The sequence below is a fragment of the Oreochromis niloticus genome, linkage group LG8 (assembly GCF_001858045.2).
Source record: "Oreochromis niloticus isolate F11D_XX linkage group LG8, O_niloticus_UMD_NMBU, whole genome shotgun sequence".
Lineage (NCBI taxonomy): Eukaryota > Metazoa > Chordata > Actinopteri > Cichliformes > Cichlidae > Oreochromis > Oreochromis niloticus.
The window spans coordinates 26,331,239-26,346,837 of NC_031973.2; the positions used below are offsets into that span (position 1 = coordinate 26,331,239).

The 15,599-nt window shown below is 39.8% G+C and overlaps 1 protein-coding gene across 2 annotated transcripts in view; it reads left to right on the top strand.

The window, feature by feature from the left end:
• Positions 1-1,868: 1,868 nt before the first annotated feature.
• The window catches only part of dnah9 (dynein, axonemal, heavy chain 9), a 159,191-nt gene continuing 145,460 nt past the window's right edge, over positions 1,869-15,599 (top strand). Inside the window, exons 1-11 of one of the 2 annotated variants that reach the window (XM_025909795.1) lie at positions 1,869-2,443; positions 3,127-3,323; positions 3,416-3,574; positions 4,807-4,937; positions 5,084-5,295; positions 6,897-7,130; positions 7,219-7,386; positions 7,842-7,958; positions 8,073-8,223; positions 10,712-10,814; positions 11,012-11,080. In XM_025909795.1, the coding sequence (XP_025765580.1) occupies positions 2,081-2,443; positions 3,127-3,323; positions 3,416-3,574; positions 4,807-4,937; positions 5,084-5,295; positions 6,897-7,130; positions 7,219-7,386; positions 7,842-7,958; positions 8,073-8,223; positions 10,712-10,814; positions 11,012-11,080 (1,904 nt within the window). In that variant the 5' untranslated portion in view covers positions 1,869-2,080. The remainder of the gene's footprint in view (positions 2,444-3,126; positions 3,324-3,415; positions 3,575-4,806; positions 4,938-5,083; positions 5,296-6,896; positions 7,131-7,218; positions 7,387-7,841; positions 7,959-8,072; positions 8,224-10,711; positions 10,815-11,011; positions 11,081-15,599) is intronic. The other variant, XM_019362100.2, reaches the window with a different exon arrangement.

Below are 15,599 nucleotides of genomic sequence, written 5' to 3' on the forward strand. Positions count from 1 at the left end.
CCATATTTCTGCTCTGTGTTTACTTTTGGTCTTTAACTCTCTAAAATATCACAAATAATCCACTGAAATTCTTTTTCAACCACTGAAATACAACAATCTTCTATTTTAAAGTGGATAGAATCCTTCTACCCGTCCTCCTACTTGTGTCAACTTTGTGGCTCGTTAACAGTGCATCATATGCAAAACTGATCCAGCTGAGCAAACCTCTAAATGCAAAATAGACTTTCTCTGAAGCTTGCAAGACTGTCAGATAAATGAATCTTAATTAGTATGTATTAGATTAATATGATTAATTGAATAATAATAGATTAATATGAATGTTCTTTGTCTTTCCACCCTGATCCCTTCTTGATAACCAGAAACAAATAGTAACTGATCAGCAACATTAGGGATTTTTTTACTGTAACAGACTCACTTTCATCCTCCTTGCTGATATAAAGATCCAGTTGAAGGAAACATTCCTGGTTTATGTATCCCAGTGTCCAGCCACCCAAGTGGATGTAGCCAGCAGCTCCATCATATCAGGGACCAGGTGGTTCGTTTGATTCTGAAATGGAAAGTCTGGGTTCTGCAGTTCTCTTTGCTCTGTCATAAGAAGCGAAACTCTTTAGTTCTGCTTCTGGACAGTCTGAGTGACTCACAATTGGTCACACATGCATATTCATTCATACACGTACACACAAACGAACACCTAAACACGCCTACACACACACTGTGCTTGAAGGTGGCCCAGCATAAAATGCACCTACATAGGGTAAAAGACGTCAGAGGCGGTGTTTGATGTCATTTTGTTCATTATTCTCATGTGGGATGTGGAACAGGATTAGCAGCGGAGCACACACTCATTTCCTCTGCTGGCCTCAGATCCTGTCAAACAGCAGCATGATGGTTCACGTTCAGTCTGTGTGGTTTGATCATTTCCCACAAACAGAGGACACACAGAAAGACCACTTCCAAGAAACCAGTACAGTAGTGACGTTTGGAATTTCTCATATCAGACCTGGAGTCTGTTCAAAAGGCAGAATGTAAGATTTTTGCTCAGGAATACACTAAGTGTGGAGCATGAAGTAAACATAAAGACAAAATCAGGAGCTTCTTGGAACAGGCCTCTGACTAGTAAGTGCAGTGTTGCCACCTTGTGGTTAGCTATGGCAATCGCATCTTTCCTAATAAACGGAAGGGCAAAGACAAAAACTGGAGTTTTCACAAAACCATCAGGATTTACATCATTTAGATTAAAGGGTTAATAAATAGTAACTTTCATACAGGTTACTTATGGATTCATATTTCGTCCGAACATATCCAGTGTGCTGATAATCGTGATGATTTTTCGAGAAGGTAAACATCCTGTATCCTCTGCATGTAATCAATTAAAGCAGACTTCACGTAGAAAAGTAATGGTGCTCATCACAGCTTAACCCTACAGGGCGCAGCTTTAAACATCCACTCCAGAGTCTTTGATGACCCAGAAGGAAGATGCCCTTCGAATACTAATGTGTATGCGAAGTGTTTAAACATACAGGACACACATTAGTTACAACTACAGAACTTATGAATGTGCAAACGTGTTTCATTTTAAACACGAGTTATCTCGTCCATCACACGCATACTGCTCAGGTTTACTACATCACATTTGTTCAAAGAGTCACTCTGCGAGAAGTTAAAATGTTTTACGCAGTAAATTTATTTTGGTTCTGATACCTTTTTGCTATGTTTAAACTTGTTAAATAAAATGAAGTCGTTTTCGTCTGTGCGCCCTTGCTGGTTTATACTTTATCATGGCCATTTCATAGTGGATTCGGCTTTAATGAATAGTTATTTACTGACGTGATTTTGTGACATGTATCAGGTGCATTTATCTCAGGTGTGTGCTTGTCGTTGCCACAGCCAGAGAAACTTTCCAGTGAAAGCCTGTCAGGGAAAAATGGGTGTCAATCAGCAACTGGATGGACTGAAGGATGTTCTGGGTCAGCTCCAAGTCGCTCATGTTCCCTAAGCAACGGCCTGATGCAAAACACGGCGTTACTATAGTTGCCGAGACACAATCAGTGCATACAGTCAACGTGACTGACCCGGGGACATGGAGGACCTGAAGGAGTCGCCTGCTGCTGAGGACGAGAGACTGGACTATATAGCGGAATGCGTCCTGAGGACTCTTAAACTGAAACAGGACAAATGGCAGAAATGCGTGTCCAGCGAGGACAACAGGCAGGTGCTGCAGGAGTTCCTGGACAAAGCCGAGCAGAGGACTCTGGTGGTGTCTGTGACCGCAGGAGGACAGCTACAGACCACCTCCTCCTTCACTGGCGACTCCAAGAGCAAGGCGGTGTACTTCATAAAGCGAACCACAACCACACTGAGTCCCGAATCCATGAAGGAGAGCTTGTTTTACGGGGACCTGTCTTATGCTCCACTTGACCAGTTTTCTGCTCTAGTTGAGGAGGTAAGCCACAGAGCAGGGTATGTTAATGATTGTTAGGTGCATGAAGCCCTGCTCAACACATTAACCTCCTACCTAGACTGCAGTAAGCATGCAGAGCTACAAGTGAGGTTTCAAATTAAATAAATGACCGCTTTCACCGTGGTCCAAAAACAAAGTACTATTCCTTTTTTAGGCTTAAAACAGTTCATATTTCAGAAGCAAGTGGATAAGTAGTACTAGGTACAAGTACTTAGGTATTTCTAGGGGAAACCAGCAAGCAAACCTTGCCAAGCAAAACAGCCAAATTATTGAAATAGCAAATAGTCAGTGTTATTAAAAAAATAATGCTTAAATTAAAAATTGAATTTAAAATCTGTAATTGAAAGTATTAGTTAATATGTTGCCAAAACTAATATTGTACCTAAATGGTTGACATTGTTAGGTAAGAGTAATTGTTTAACAGTAATATGCATAACACTAATGACCTAAAAGTTAAAATTTTTGTCACAAGTAACAGTTAATGATTGACGGGGCCAAAATAATTGCTAATGTCAATGCATGTAGTAGCTGTACAAATACTTACACGCCCCACTTGAGAAAAACGAGTACTTTTAAAACTTTAGGTCCTTTTCCTAATACTGTTGTCACTCTGTACATCAAAAGTTTAGTCCATAACATTTTCCTATTTCTTTACACTCCTTCAGGTTATAGCTCCACTGCTCTCCAACAGCAGCAACTACATTCAGTGGCCACAGGTTGTGGTACAGGATATCAAGTGTCATGTCCACTCCCTTAAGAACAGTGTGTTTGTGGTGTCTGGCCAAATCCAAGGCAAGACTCTGTTGCCTCTTCCCGCAGGCTCGGAGCGAATAGACCGAGCCGCCCTCGAGACGGACAAAAGGTAAGCAGACCGCTGTGACACAAAGGATTGTGTCAATGCATCATTTGTCCAGCTCATACATTCTAAAAGGCTTTACTTGTGAAACATCACAGGGGGGAAATAGTGGATAAAAGCATCATCCACTCCTTGGAGTCTGCAGTGATAGAGTGGAGCCATCAAATCCGTGCTATCCTCAAAAAAGACTCCTCTGAGGCTCTGCTGGAAGGCAGAAACCCCACACCTCACACTGAGTTGCTCTTCTGGAAGAACAGGTCAGCACCTCTGTTATTACACACACAAAGTAGCCAGTGGCAGCTTCTGAGAAGTACTTGTTTCAGTTTCATAAGTGTGAGAAAATAACACTGAAAATAATACAACTTTGAAATCCTGAAGGGACCTAAGTTTTTGCTAGTGCTTCTAATTTCAGTTTCTGAGTGCCTGTGCTGTCGAGTGAGCAATGTAATTTACAGCCCAGTACTTTCTTTATTTCTTTGCTGAAACAAATCTGCTTATGTAACAGAATTACATCTTATGAGAATTACATGCTAACAGTCCAGTATCCTCTATTTTTACCATTTGTTTTTCCACCGAAGAAATTAGACAAAAACTTTGAAGTAGTTCTTTTTTCTTAAATATATACTATAATGCCACCAGCCTTTTGTTACATTTTTTATGTTATTCATATGAACAAACTAATGCCAACACATATGGTAGTTCATATTGTGCAGTCTGTAGCTACAAAATTAACACTAACCCTGCGTTAATTGAATTAAGTTTATTTATGTAGTACCAAATCACAACAACAGTTGCCCCAAAGCGCTTTATATTGTAAGGTAAAGACTCTACAATAATGCAAATGAAAAAGAAAGAAGAACAGAGAATCTGCATTTCTTTTTGCAACCCCTTTGGCTTTTTAAAGAATCCTTAAGGAAAAATATACGAGAAAATGTTTCGATTTGTTCCTTGAGTTCCAATCCACGTAAAAATTTTAGGATGAATTTATGGTCTCAGTCTGTAATTTGAATATTTTGTAATGTATATTTTATAAATCATGGTCCCAATAAATGTAAAATAAATTATAAAGCCTGGAATGCTGAAGGTGATTGACATTATCATATACATGTGCAGTGAACCAGGTTTTGCTAATGTCTGGTTTCCAAAAGCAGAATGGTTTTTATAATTGGCATTTCTCAGATAAGATTTGTCCAACATTCGTGGCATGAATTATTAAAACATTTTGGTCACGTTAGGCCAATCAGATTTTTACCTTTCACTTGTAACCACTTTAATAATAGTTTCTTTTCTGTAATTTTTCTTCTTCACCTCTGCTGCGGTTGCTGTTGCAGTAACCTTGTTTTTACACAACTGACCGGGCAATGCTTCCGCGTTTTTAAGAACAGTTTTACACTTTCTGAGTCATTCTTTGCAGTCTTTCAGAAGTGATTCAGGCCCCTGGGAAGCTGCAGTTAAATACATCCATAAACCTCCCTTGTTTTTCTTTAAGATATGCAGATTTTAAGTGCATCTACTCCCAGTTAAAATCATGCAAGGTGAATAAGATGGCAGCGTTGTTGGAGGCTGTGGAGAGCTGCTACCATGCTGCTTTTATGAACATGCAGCAGGATGTTCTTGCAGGTAATCTAACAACAGACAATAAACTTAATGAAGTTTGCTTTCTGAGATGCAATATGTTTTTGTTCTTTAAGGGCCAAAGAATGATTTATGATGCTTTATCTTTTTACTTGTGGTCAAACTGACTTTGATCACATCTTCATTTGCAGCTCTCGAGGAGGCAGAGGACATCTGCACCTACCTGAGACCCCTGCAGCCTCTGTTTACGGACATGGAAAATGTGGAGTTTCCTGCTGTCAAGGGTCAAATCGGCCCTTTAATGCACACAATATGTCTGGTGTGGGCAAACTCGAGATACTACAACACCCCAGCACGGCTGATTGTTCTCCTGCAGGAGACATGTAACCTCCTCATACAGCAGGTCAGCTGCAGTTTCTGCTCTTTGTCTGAATGTTTTGTTGAAATGACTTTTGTCTTCACAATTCAATTCAATTCAGTTTCAATTCAATTCAGTTTTATTTCTATAATGCCAATTCACAACAATGGTTGCCTCAAGGCACTTTATATTACCAGGTAAACACAATATTAGAAAGAAACCCTAACAATCAAACAACATCGCGTCACACTATCCCCTATAGAGAGGCAAGTGAATGTGTATTACAGTTAGGTTACAGTCGGGCAGTCGGTGTTGCTAAGTAGTCATACTGCAGCGTTTCTGAACTGCGCTTTCAGGGATCACCTGTCACTGTGAAGTGGGTGGGTGATTTTCTTCTTAGAGTTTTTTTTTCTGTCTGTAGGTGGAACTTTTTTCTTTGTCTGCTCAACCATGAAAGTTCATGCTCTCAAACTGTTCTATTTTATTGTGTTAAGTTTATTGGAAGCAAGCCCCTGTTTTTGCAGCCAGAAATATATAATGTACCAGAAACTCCTTCCCAGGAAAGACCTGGCAGCCACCAGCGTTTACCTGCTGGGCTGTGCATTGGGAAACACTGAGCTGTAGGCTGTCTTTAGATTGCCACTGTGTCCCATGGCATTTAAGTGCCCACACTGCACATGGCAGTTTCAAATTTGGCCTAGATCCCAGAGACCAACCAGTGCTTCTATCTGGACTATCTGCTTGTTTGCTGTTTCATATTTTTCTTATCACTACCTGAAACAATATTCACCATATAATGATTATAATATTAAAACTCAGTATTGAAATTTGGCCATTAAACAACCCAGATTTTCAAGATTTGGTGAAAATACACTATTATTTAATAGCCTAACATTGCGGGGAACAGGCTTATTTGCTTTCTTCTCAGAGTTAGATGAAAGGGTCGATATCACATAAAATGCACGAAAGTCACTTTTCTTGCTTTCTTTGCAGCAAACTCAGCAGTAAGAGCTGTGTAATTCATCTTAGATGCAGCATCCTTTTCAATGGATAGAACAGCAGGTCTGCACAGTCTGCCCCGAGAATGTGATGTGCTCAGATAGCTGACGATTTGTTTCAACTTAGAGAAGCTCTTCTCTCCTGATGCTACATTTACTGTGATAGGCACAAGAATTCTGAGCACATCTTGCAGCTGAAAAATGTTTATCTAATGCCTTTGAGGAAAGAAAAGGTTTGAAGTGCTGTAGTTTTCTTTGGAATTGTAGATCTGAGTATCCTCAGCTCTATAAAAGGCTCTCTGTGTTTATGTCCTCAGATGCTCTGTGCATATGTAGATACATTTCTATGTCAGTACCTTGGAGTTCTTTAATGAATGCTTTCATGGTAACTGGTGGTTTAATATATATTTTTAAACTATTGGTTAAGAAATATGTATATTTGTTCACAACTGTTTGATGACAGTTGACTGTAGAGCAGAAGACATGGAATAAATAAGGAGGTCCATCTGGATGCCTCAGTTTGCAGGACGTTGTACTTGCCTATTAAACAAAACCACTGATGCCACTAAACACAGACACTAATTACCCATCACATATTTTTTTAAGCTTATTTAGAGAAGAAGATAATTCTTGTTTCTCCTTTATCAGGCCCGCATGTATCTAGTACCAGAGGATATTGTGAGAGGAGAGGTTTCTGAGAGTCTCCAGAAAGTACAGACCACCCTGGAGGTCCTGATTCTCTTCAAGAGCACCTATGAGGACCGGCGGGCCAATCTGAGGCAGTACCAGAGGAATGGGAGCTTGGTTAGGCCCTGGGACTTTTCCCCTCTTTTGATTTTCTCTGGACTTGACCGATTTGTTAACAGAGTCAAAATCATTAAGGTGAGTATGGAAATAAGTTCTCAGCACCTCTCGGAGAAATGCCAGCATTTTTGGTATGACAGTTGACTGGAGCTTGCCTTCTCTGCAGGATATCTTGTTAACAGCTGTCGACCTGCTGAAGCTTGAGAAACTGGAGATTGGAGGCGTCCGAGGTCGAGCCCTCAGCCAGCAAGTCCAACATCTCCACCAGGAATTTACTGACATGTATAAGTTCTTCACAGAGAAGCCCTATGACTGCTTGGATGTAAACAACATGGTATGCTGTTATAACATATATCCTATGTTTTGATCATAGGATATATGGGGGTCTAGTTCACTTGCCTACTGCTCCTATTTTACTGAGGATTGTCAAGATGAATTCCTTTTAAAAGAGCTTTATGAAATATGAAAGGCTACAGGCCCAGCGGAGCTTTTATACCTGCTTCTGATCCAGGCTAACAGCACAGCAGCGTGGTCACCCCAGCATCGGTGGAGCAAATTGCTTTTCTGCCAATAAAGTATTTTATTTGTAAATGCCATCTGTTTGCTTATCCAGGTTTTTGAGACCTATAAGCAAATATAAATTGACTTAACTTGAATATCTCATACAAGTTGTTGAATGGCTTTGAGTCAGTGAATTGTGAAAAGGAATATGCTTTGCTGGCTTTGCATTGCCTCGCACTGCTGTTTGGTATTTTGGCTGTTGGTCTAGCCGAGCTATTTCCTCTGCAGGAGTTTGAAAAAGACGTGAGGCAGTTTAAACTGAAGGTGGATGACATAGACCGAAGACTCGGAGCTGTCTTCTGTCAGGCCTTTGATGACGCCTACGGTCTGGAGCATGCCTTTAAGGTCTGGGAACTTTTTCTCAGACACAGACACACACATGCATACACCCACCCGCCCAAACTCACACGCGTACACACACATAATCATTAAGCCCTTTGACATAATTGTTGTCTGCAGGTTCTGGACATGTTTGGTGGCCTGCTGGAGCGCCCGCTAGTGGCTACAGATGCTCTGGACAAATACCCTTTGCTTGTGTCTATGTTTGACAAGGAGCTGGACTGCTGTAAAATTCTCTACAACAAACACATTCAAGCTGCTGAGGAGTGGGGTGAGATTCACTACAAAGTCTTTATTCCACAAAAGTCTAATTGTAAATCACACTATGATGGTGTTTATTTAAAAAATATGCCACTTTTTAGTCTCAAAAACTTGCAAAGAAAGACACAGTCAGCAGTTAATGTTGGTGTCCATGATAACTCTATATTTAAGGTGCATTTATACACCTAAATATATTTCTTTTTGTAGTTTAGCTGTGATCACCCTTTAAATTTGAGTCTCAAGGGGAACTTGTCTTTCCCTGTTGAAAAACATCCTAAAACTGCTTCTGCTTGGGGTGGAAATAAAGTTGAGATCAGTGAACAGTGAGATCCATTACAGCCCCTCAAGGATGTTGTCAAAGTTTCTAAAGGAATTAAACGTGGCGTGTTCTTGATTTAAAAACTTCTTAATTGAAACGACCCAGCTCTTTGGAAATTTGCTGAGTTTAAACCCTTAAAACCCCCACACACCCATAGTCCACCCACACAGTTGATTTTCCTGTGTGTGGGTGTGTACATACTGAGCTTAATTAGGGCAGCTGACTCACCCTGTAATTGTTCATCATGTAATTCCCAGTGTAGCTCCTCCCAGCTGCTGATATGAGGTCACAAGGAAACAGCAGTCTTTTGAAATTTGTGCTTTAAAGATAATCTCGATAGATTATAGTGTACTGTCAAATCTAGCATATGAAAACTATACGACGAGGACATGAGAGGATCTCACATTAGTGGGTGGTCCTTGCTCAGTTATGTGCCTTTTTAGTTCAGCTTTTATCTGAATTTTGGGAGTATCTAAAATTTGGGAAAATTACATATTTAGTTAATTTTATTTTGTTGTTGTTGGTAAAAGTGAAAAGAACTCCTGCAGCAAACAATTTTACAGTTCTACCTTGGAATTTTTGCTCTCCGGAATGAGCTATGGTGATGTGTAAATAGGTTATATCATAGCCCAAAACTCAAGATCTGATGTCTGCAAAGCAACATCTGGATCAGCCAGACTGGTGATGCTCAGGAAGTCCAAAATTACTGATTAAGTTCAAAATCATGTGTTAGCGGAAATAGAAGGAGCTGAGGTTGGGACTGGCGGTAAGGGTACTCTGGCTTGCTGACCGTCCGTGGGTGGGTTAGAGAAAGGAAAGAATGGATTCAACTAAAAAGCCATCTGCAAAATCTCAATGCAGAAATCTTGAAATTGAAATAGGACAGGCTTGTGATAATGATGCAAAGTACCAATTCAGTTAAATTTTATTTATACCTTGCCAAATCACAACAACAGTTGCCTCAAGGCACTTTATATTGTAAGGTAGACCCTACAATAATACATACAGAGAAAAACAGCACTTTGGCGACAGTGGGAAAGAAAAACTCCTTTTTAACAGGAAGAAACCAGCAGAACTGGGCTCAGGGAGGGGCGGCCGTCTGCTGTGACCGGTTGGGGTGAGAGAAGGAAGAAGGATAAAAGGATAAAAGACATGCTGTGGAAGAGCCAGAGATGAATAACAACTATGATTCAATGCAGAGAGGTCTATTAACACATAGCGAGTGAAGAAGAAATACTTAATGCATCACAGGAATCCCCCAGCAGTCTACACCTATTGCAGCATAACTAAGAGAGGATTCAGGGTCACCTGGTCCAGCCCTAACTATATGCTTTAACAAAAAGGAAAGTTTGAAGCCTAATCTTAAAAGAAGAGATAGTGTCTGTCTCCCGAATCCAAACTGGGAACTGGTTCCACAGAAGAGGGGCCTAAAAACTGAAGGCTCTCCCTCCCATTCTACTTTTAAACACTCTATGAACAACAAGTAGGCCTGCAGTGTGAGAGCGAAGTGCTCTAATGGAGTGATATGGTACTACAAGGTCATTAAGATAAGATGGGGCCTGATTATTTAAGGTCGTGTATGTGAGGAGCAGGATTTTGAATTCAATTCTGGATTTAACAGGGAGCCAATGAAGCCTAATCATGTACATGTATATCCAGTTGCTGGTACTTGCTGAGATACTTGAGCGATCAACACAGGGATGAGTGTAAAAGTATAGGTAATCTAAGGTTCACCTTTAAACATTTACTGTAATCAGAGATAACTAACAAAACTGAATGAAACTCATTTATGTATTCAGAGCAAGAAGGCCTATAGCGGTCTTGAAATTGTATAAACTTGAAGTCATCAGTGAGGAGCAGTGGATGAGAAAAAGTTTTTGGTGCTAAAAAAACAAAGCTGCCAAAAGGTAGCACTGACTTGGCAGTGTACCGTGAGTTTGGCACATGCCACAGTTACTCTTTGTCCCTTCATGAAATAAAAAGAAACTGTGAATTAAATGTTAATTCACAGTTCAAAAAGCTCATTTTAATGTGTGTTTGCTGCAGGGGCTATATTTATTTACTTCTTCATAAATGACCAAAATATGTAATTTGCCTAAGGGTGCTCAAACTTTGCATAAAACCGCCTATCTGTGTAATTCTATGTGATGATGTTTGACCTCCTCGGGTTCGGCTCCAGTGAATAAGAATATGCCAGCAGTAGCTGGAGGGCTGAGATGGGCCCAGGAGGTGGAGCAGCGCATCCAGACCCCCTTCTTCAAATTCAGACACCTCGCATATCCGTGAGTCTCACCTCAAATAAAGCAGATTAAAAAATGAAAGTTGATGTGGCCGTGCATTTCCAGTGGTCTCAGTATGAATTAATCACTCTGTGAGCAGTTTTAGAGGCCTCATAAAAATGAGGCTTTAGAATATTGGACCCTGGAAAGATATTGGCTCTACCCTTTGCATGGCTTGTAAAGTTTCATCTTCTCTGCAGGTGCTTGGAGACTGCAGAAGGAGCCAGGGTCATCCAGAAGTATGAGGAGATGATGCAACTGCTGGACAGGTGTGTGCCGCATTTATCTCAGCGTGTTACACTGTATGTCATCATGCTGAGATGTATGTATTACTGAATAAAAGAACAGAAAGGAAGATTAAACAGAATAGACAGTGCAAGAATATGACACCATTTTATTGGACTGCATAATAATACTATAAAGGCAGATATTAAATATTAGCTTTAGTCTTTGAAATGTAAATGTTTCCCTGTAATTTCATGCCAACCTTTCTTAAACCCAGCATTTGTGATTTTGTTAGTTGAGTGTAGAAAATTTATGAAGCAGCCCCTGTGGAATAGCATGTAGACATGCAGCTCTGGGCATGATTTATGTTCTCATTACTGTGGCGCTGCTCTGCAGATTATTTTGCAGGACTCCCATAATCCCATATGCCCTGTCACTGCTTACTGATGCCAAGTGAGAAATGGCCTTATAGACTGCATCCAACATCAAACCCTTGCAAGATAAAGCATCCCATTGGGAAGGAAATGTTGGGGGGTTTGTTTATTTGTTTGTTTTTGGGGGTGGGTGGGTGGGGGGTTGTTTTCTTTTAATCCTGTCCTGTCTTCTGGCAGCTTTCGCAATCAGAATTATGATCTTAATGCACCGTTGTGCCAAACACATTTCGCTGTTCCTCTTGTTCCGGGTTTATCTGTTTATTTCTTTATTTCTATTCATGTTATTTCACGTATTACACTATATATGTGGTCTGACAATGTCTGAGACAGGACAGGCAGAAAAAAAACAAAAATAACAAAAGAGAGAGGAAGGATTAGGGAAGTAAAAATAGTAATGCACAATGTATCGCCAACTGCCACACCTGTAAGAAAAAACAAACATACAACATCTGGAACACAGGCATTCAAAAATGCACAGGTACATAAGCCGTCAATCTTCTTGTGGTCTGTGTGTGTGTGTGAGTGTGAGAGAGAGAAACTGAGAGATTGTGAGTGTGTTTGTGTCTTTGTCATGAAATGTACTTGAAAATGAGGGTTGGAAGCCACAATAACACCCTCCCAGGAGCCAGAGGCAGGCAGAGAGCTAACTGAAGACCTAAAGCCTCACATCTCAGAGAGATGTCCTAAATGGGGCGCCCACATCCAAGGCGACGGGCAGCTGATCCCCTGGAGGACGGACACCCCATTGCAAGCCGAGATCAGGGTCCCAGGGTTCCAGGCTCCCAACAACCACCTGGTACCTGGCAGGAAATGCTGTTTGGATGGAATCAAACTGAGCTACACGAGTCAAAGAAATCACAGAGATAAAAAAAAATTGCAAACCATAAAAATGTTTTCACTTGTTTTACTGTTGCCAAGTTAGGATATGTTAGTTAGCTTAGCTAATGCAGTTGAATTGGATTGTGTTACTCTAAATTTCTATTAAATTTTATATTATTTTATCTATCTGTTAAGATACACTTTAACACTTTAACATAACAAATTTGTCCAAAATGATGTATATTCAGAGAAAGACTTCTCTTGAACAGATTAACACATTAACATTTTCATGAAGGGAGAATTTATTGCAGGATTTGTTAGAGTGCAGTGTATGTAGATCAGTGTATGAGTGTAAATGTGCTATATTTTCTATATATAGTGCAATTATACTCATAGTAAAAATAAATATCAATGCACTGTATAAGAAATACGGAGTGATTTACTACTAATACAGCACTGTGCAAAATAGAGAAGAGGAGCCACAAATGGTCTTTATCCATAGTTTTCCAGACTTCCTATATATGATATAACTCAACTATAACATTTGCACAAAAAAGACAGCTAGAAAAGAACCATCTTTAAATTGTATCATACAGACACTTAATTAATTAATAATAGCAGCCTATCACAATAAAACACAAAATCCTTCGTTAGCTGAATCTAAAAAAAATGAGAAGTTTGAGGAAACCAAAATGGTGAAAGTGGAGGACAAAAGAAGAAGAAGCTACCTACAGCATCTGATAGAGGAAAGACATGTCCTCAAGAAATAGGGGGGAAAAATCCAGCAAAGACCTGGCACATGACCTCAGAGATGAATCTTGCTCTTCATTTCATCCATCCACCTTTTCTCAAAACCTCATCAGGAATGGTCATAGTGGAAAGGTGGCTGTCAAGAAACCATTCTTAATAAGAAAGGACAACATGATGAAGAGACAAATCACACAAGGACTGGTTTAAAAATCAGTGGGAACAGCTCTTATGGAGTAATACATTCACATTTTTGGTTTAAATCTTTGTCAGTAGGAGGTCAGAGGAGAATTTCAGCAGTGAGTGCGGCGACTCCATCATGATTTGGGGCTGCATCTCAGCTCCTGGGGTGGTTCTTATCAAAACTGATGGAATTGTGAACACACTGAAATACAATCAGACTTTGATCCAATACCATCTGAAAATTAGCGGTACGTTAACCTCAACAGGGGTTGGGAATGGCTTCATTGCATGACAATGATTGCAAACACAGTGCGAATACAGTAAAAGCATACTTGGATAGAAAAAGGCACAATGAAACATGAAGTCATGGATCGGCCTTCCCAGAGCCTGAACCTCATCATTACTGAGGAAGTCTGAGATAGCAAAAGTCAGCCAACATCAAAAGACGAGCTTTGGAATGTCCTTCAAGAAGCCTAGAAACTACTTCTGAAGACTACTTAAATAATTATAAGAAAGTTTGTAAAGCTTTCTTTACAAGCTTTAATTACAAGAAAGCTTGAGTTCGGGTTGTGTTGAAGAATAAAGGTAGTCATACCAATTATGAATTTTCAAGGTTGTTCGAATTTTACAGACTCAATTTCTCCCTTATGTGCTGTATTTCCATATATATTTACCCCTTTCTGTAATTTGCTGCACCTATTTTCAGTTTTCCTAACATCTTGTTAGGAATGCTTGTTAGACGTAAAGAAATGAGGGGTGGCTCAAGACTTTTGCCCAGTACTGTAAGTGTGAGTGAGTAAGTGAGGTTTAATTATGCAGGATAATTGAAAGCACCTGCGTCGGCTTACAGGACCTTTAAACCTGTATCCATGAACATTTTCCACAGCAGACGTTTGGATATGCTGGAATAGCATTAGTGTGATTAATATTAGAGAGTGACTTCTTTTGCATGCTAGCTCAGTGGAACATTCAGTGGAACTGAGTCATCATGATTCTCAGTTTGGTTTAAATTAAATTTACTGCTGTTACAACTCAGTGTCTGCCACAAAAAGGTTTTATTATGCAGCAAGCTTTAAACAGCATTAGCTTCTTTTGAAATTAACACAACTAACATGTTAGTGAACTGCACCCTGTGTTGTTAATAAGCTAATATACATATATTTTATTTACCAAACTAACAGATGCTGAAACTGAAATTTCACCACATTTTTATTTTTTTAAAGTTGGCTTTTTGAATAATCTTTTCACTTATTTTTATTATTTTTTTCAAAAGTTGAGTTTTTAATTTTTATTTTAGTGAAGTAATATCTTTTCTTTAACAACTATGTTCACTTTTTTAACCAAATCTTTTTTCAGAGGTTTGGTATATTGTACCTGCGAAGACCTCTATCTTTATAGTGTCCCTATTCCATCCATTGTTTCGTCATTTATGGTCGATCCACTATGCACTGTCCATCAGAGCCCTCTCCATGCGTTTAGTAATGTACTCCCTGAGTATTTATGTAGAGTACATAGCTTGGAATTCTGCTGCTACATGCTTGTTAGAGATGGTCTGCAAATAGGGCCTATTGGTCCAGTATCTTTGAATCAGGGAGCTTTAGCCAGCACTAGGAAGGTGGTCACCATAAAGGATCATCTTTCTGTTTACTTTTGGGCATTGTAAGCAGCAGTTACTGAGCGCGGTAAAGGTTAACTGTACAGCAACAGATAAAACAAAGCTAAAAGGCTCCACCCATTTATTTGTTAGCTTAAAATACATTGAAAAACATTTGTCTATCAAAGTATGATTTGAACAAATTCATTAGAGAGCCACATGTTTGTTCTCAAATTTGTGTTTTTCCACTTTGAATTAGTGAAGGATAAAAAAATGAGCACAGCGGGGTTGGAAAAGTTCAAAAAGGTGGAATGAATAGTCAGCCCTTACTGCTCTGGAAGTGTAGATGCGTGTATGCACGTGTATGCATGGTAGTGTGTGAATGAAATCCACGCACACTTACAGATTCCCATGCAGAAGCCCATTCCTTATGCTTCACAGACTTAATATTACTCCTTCACTTCATGTCCCCGCAACCAGAGTAATGAGATGATGAACAACACCAGTTCTTTGCCCTCGATTTACTCCCATCAGAAATTAGAGCCCTTGTTATGCTGTAATAATCATCGCCGTTGCCTCTGATGAATGCCACCGTTATTATACACATTCTAGTCAGGAACAGAATGGGCATCCTCACTCATTACCCCCACAGACAAAATGTAGTGTGATTTATGGCCATGACCAAAGCATTTGATTGCCTCTGCGTCTGCGGTGCCACTATCAGGAAATGAAGCTCACAGCTGAAATCCAATAAGGAGCACACAGCGCGCACTGAAGTTCTCATCA